This window comes from Cyclopterus lumpus, chromosome 6, assembly GCF_009769545.1.
Source record: "Cyclopterus lumpus isolate fCycLum1 chromosome 6, fCycLum1.pri, whole genome shotgun sequence".
Classification (NCBI taxonomy): Eukaryota; Metazoa; Chordata; class Actinopteri; order Perciformes; family Cyclopteridae; genus Cyclopterus; species Cyclopterus lumpus.
The window spans coordinates 21,956,020-21,959,297 of record NC_046971.1 but is presented as its reverse complement, the minus strand read 5'-3'; the positions used below and the strand labels follow the sequence as shown (position 1 = coordinate 21,959,297).

At 43.4% G+C, this 3,278-nt stretch overlaps 1 protein-coding gene across 1 annotated transcript; it reads left to right on the top strand.

The window, feature by feature from the left end:
* The first annotated feature begins 1,745 nt into the window (after positions 1-1,745).
* LOC117732060 (NAD(P)H dehydrogenase [quinone] 1-like) lies at positions 1,746-3,278 on the top strand. The gene is made up of 6 exons (XM_034534671.1): positions 1,746-1,851; positions 2,006-2,173; positions 2,254-2,384; positions 2,460-2,573; positions 2,655-2,756; positions 2,955-3,278. Exons 1-6 carry the CDS (start codon positions 1,848-1,850, stop codon positions 3,276-3,278), a joined length of 843 nt encoding a protein of 280 aa, XP_034390562.1. The 5' UTR covers positions 1,746-1,847.

Genomic DNA, 3,278 nt, shown 5'->3' with positions numbered 1-3,278 from the left:
CAAACCTCCTTTGCCTCACTGTCTTTTTCTTCAGTGGGGCTATCAAGTCTAGTGTCATTCTCAGTGAGCCTGTAGCACTATCGACAATATGATCAATCTGGGACGGACTAAAGTTAGCACAGGAGTCCTCCGTCACATTGAGACGTGGTATTGAATCAAATGCAGAAGGAATCGCTTCTATAAATTTAGCTACAGCACTGTCAGTTAGACATCTGGTGTAGAAACTTTTGACTAACGGTGTATACTCCGGGAGTATAAACTCAAAAGTTATGAGGTAATGGTCTGACAGAAGAGGGTTCTGTGGGAAGACCTCCAAATGCTCAATGTCAATGCCATATGTAAGAACAAGGTCGAGGGTGTGGCCAAAGCAGTGAGTGGGTTTCTGTACTCTCTGACAGAAGCCAATCGAGTCCAACAATGAGATAAATGCAGTACTAAGGCAATCATTGTCAATATCCGCATGAATATTAAAATCTCCTACAATAATAACCTTATCAGTTTTAAGGACTAAACTTGATAAACACTCAGAAAATTCAGATATAAATTCTGAATATGGACCTGGTGGCCGGTACAGTATAACAAATAGAATTGGCTGTAATGTTTTACAGGTTGGATGTGAAAGACTAAGAACAAGGCTTTCAAATGAGTTGTAGTTTAGTTTAGGTTTAGGATTCATTAATAGGCTTGAGTCAAAGATGGCTGCTACTCCACCTCCTCGGACGGTGCCTCGAGGAATGTGAGTATTAATATGACTTGGAGGAGTTGATTCATTTAGGTTGACATATTCTTCATGCCTCAGCCAGGTTTCAGTAAGACACAATAAATCAATGTGATTGTCTGATATTAAATCATTTACTAATACAGCTTTAGATGACAGAGATCTAATATTTAGGAGTCCACATTTAATTCTCTTCTTTTGTTGCACTGTGGCAGTAGTGATGTTAACCTTTATGAGGTTATTTTGTATGACTCCTCTTCTGGTTACTTTTGATTTAATTAATTTAAGTGGCCGTAGGACAGACACAGTCTCTATAGAGTTAAGGTTAAGGGTGGGTAACTGCTCGAATGGAAGTGCAGAGAAGGGTGGAAGACTACAACTCTGCTTCTGCTTCCTGATCTGAACTCTGGGTCATGGATTAAGTCCGCTAATCAACTTCGCCATGTTCGCAGAAATGAGACGCGCTCCATCCCAAGTGGGATGAATGCCGTCTCGACTCATCAGATCAGGCTTTCCCCAGAAAGTCTGCCAGTTATCTATGTAGCCCACATTGTTTGCTGGGCACCACCTGGAAAACCAGCGGTTGAACGACGACATGCGGCGATACATGTCATCATTGATCAGATTGGGTCTGATCAATGATGGGGTCATTGATCAGACCAGCGTATGCGCCTCTTGACCCCTTAGGCCCCTGATAGGCCAGTTTGGTAATCCCTCCACGAATAGATTAGTGTTGTCCTTGTCTCTTTTACAATAAACAATGTATTATTTTAATTTCAAAGCATCTTCATACTTTTGCAACATGTATACAAATCTAGACATAGGCTAAATATGTAGCTGGTTTAACTGATCAAAACCTACATATTCTTGGCTAAGTGGTACATGAATTCGACTCCCCATTTAAAAATGCTGTCCAGGCTCAATAAAAGATATGTTGATGACTGTTCTGAGAGAGGCCAGGTGATTGGTTAATGACCTTGATTGCTGTTTGACAGCACATGTGAGAAGGCTGTGTGTTGAGTCTTGTTGTGTATAAAACAACATCTTGAATGTTGCTCCAGACGGACCTGCTCTCTCACTCAATACACTAGCTATCTGCAAAACTCAGCAGTTGACAGCAGTATTCAGAATGGGTGAATTATCTACTATGTTTTCTAGTGTTTGCTGAGAGATTTGGCAGTATATGTATTTTCTGTTTAATGTTGGATCTCAAACTGTACTAGTGCTTCACTTGCTAACTTTCTGATCAAATGCGTGCTCATCTCTGTTCTCTAATTCTTGTTTTAGCTGTGACGAAAGTGTTGATAGTGTATGCCCACCAGAGCTCTGGCTCATTCAACGCTGCAGCCAAAGACGCTGCTGTGGACGTTTTAACCGATCAGAGCTGCACAGTAGAAGTATCTGACCTGTACGCCATCAAGTTTAAAGCCACTGCAACTGCTGAGGACATCACCGGTATACCAATACCTCCCTGGCATTTATAAATGTGGCTTTTTCTTGAACTTCAGAATTTAAATGCAATGTTCTCTCTGCAGGAGACGTCAAGAATGCCGATCACTTCCGTTATGCAGAGGAGACCAAACTGGCATGGGAGGAAGGAAAACTGTGTGCTGACATCACTGAGGAACAACGCAAACTCACACAGGCAGACCTCATCATCTTTCAGGTAGCTGCTTGGGGACTGCAATGTGTTAGTTAAGCCTCCCTATGCCCAATACTAACACTCGGCCCTACTTCTCAGTTCCCCATGTACTGGTTCACTGTTCCTGCAATCATGAAGGGCTGGATTGACCGGGTGCTCACACTGGGCTATGCTTACACTCCAGAGAAGAGATACAGCCAGGGACTCTTCAAAGTAAAGACTCAAATCAAGCAGTTTGCATTACTAGTCTAAAGCTGTTCTGTTACGTTTCTAATTTGCTTTCTTTCTGCACAGGACAAGAAAGCCATGCTGTCATTCACCACTGGGTCTCAGGAGTCCATGTTTAGTGCAGATGGTATTAATGGAGACATGAATGTCACACTGTGGCCACTACAGGTACTGCATAAGCCTTAAAGATTCAGAATGTAGGATGTGGGAGTTTAATGGCATTTATTTCTATGTACAACCTTGGAATGAAATCTTCAGTGTTTGCTAGGTTCCTGCGGTCTAGACAGGCCAATTTAATGATTGCTCCAGAGGATTTCTCTTTAAATGGGGTCTAAAGCACAACATTTAAACGCTGTCTCTCTCCAGAACGGCATCCTGCACTACTGTGGCTTCCAGGTTCTGGCCCCTCAGATCTTCTGGGCTCCGTCTCACGTTCCCTCTGAGGCTCGCAGCACCATGTTGACGAGCTGGCGTACCCGACTGCATGGAGTCCTGGAAGAAAAACCCCTTTCCTTCACCCCCTCTGACTGCTTTGATGGGGAGAAGGGTTTCCAGCTGAAGCCTGAGGTCCATGAGAAACACGCTGCCAAGGAGTATGGACTGACTGTTGGGATCCACCTAGGAAAGGCCCTACCGCCTAACAACCAGATGAAAGCTGAAGACGGTGGAGCTTCTGTATTTATTGTATGA

What these genes read in the sequence shown, in the direction of transcription:
- LOC117732060 (XM_034534671.1), top strand. An exon ending in CAGACCTCATCATCTTTCAG is followed by an intron (nt 2,385 to 2,459) that starts GTAGCTGCTTGG and finishes CCTACTTCTCAG; the next exon opens with TTCCCCATGTACTGGTTCAC. An exon ending in ACAGCCAGGGACTCTTCAAA is followed by an intron (nt 2,574 to 2,654) that starts GTAAAGACTCAA and finishes CTTTCTGCACAG; the next exon opens with GACAAGAAAGCCATGCTGTC.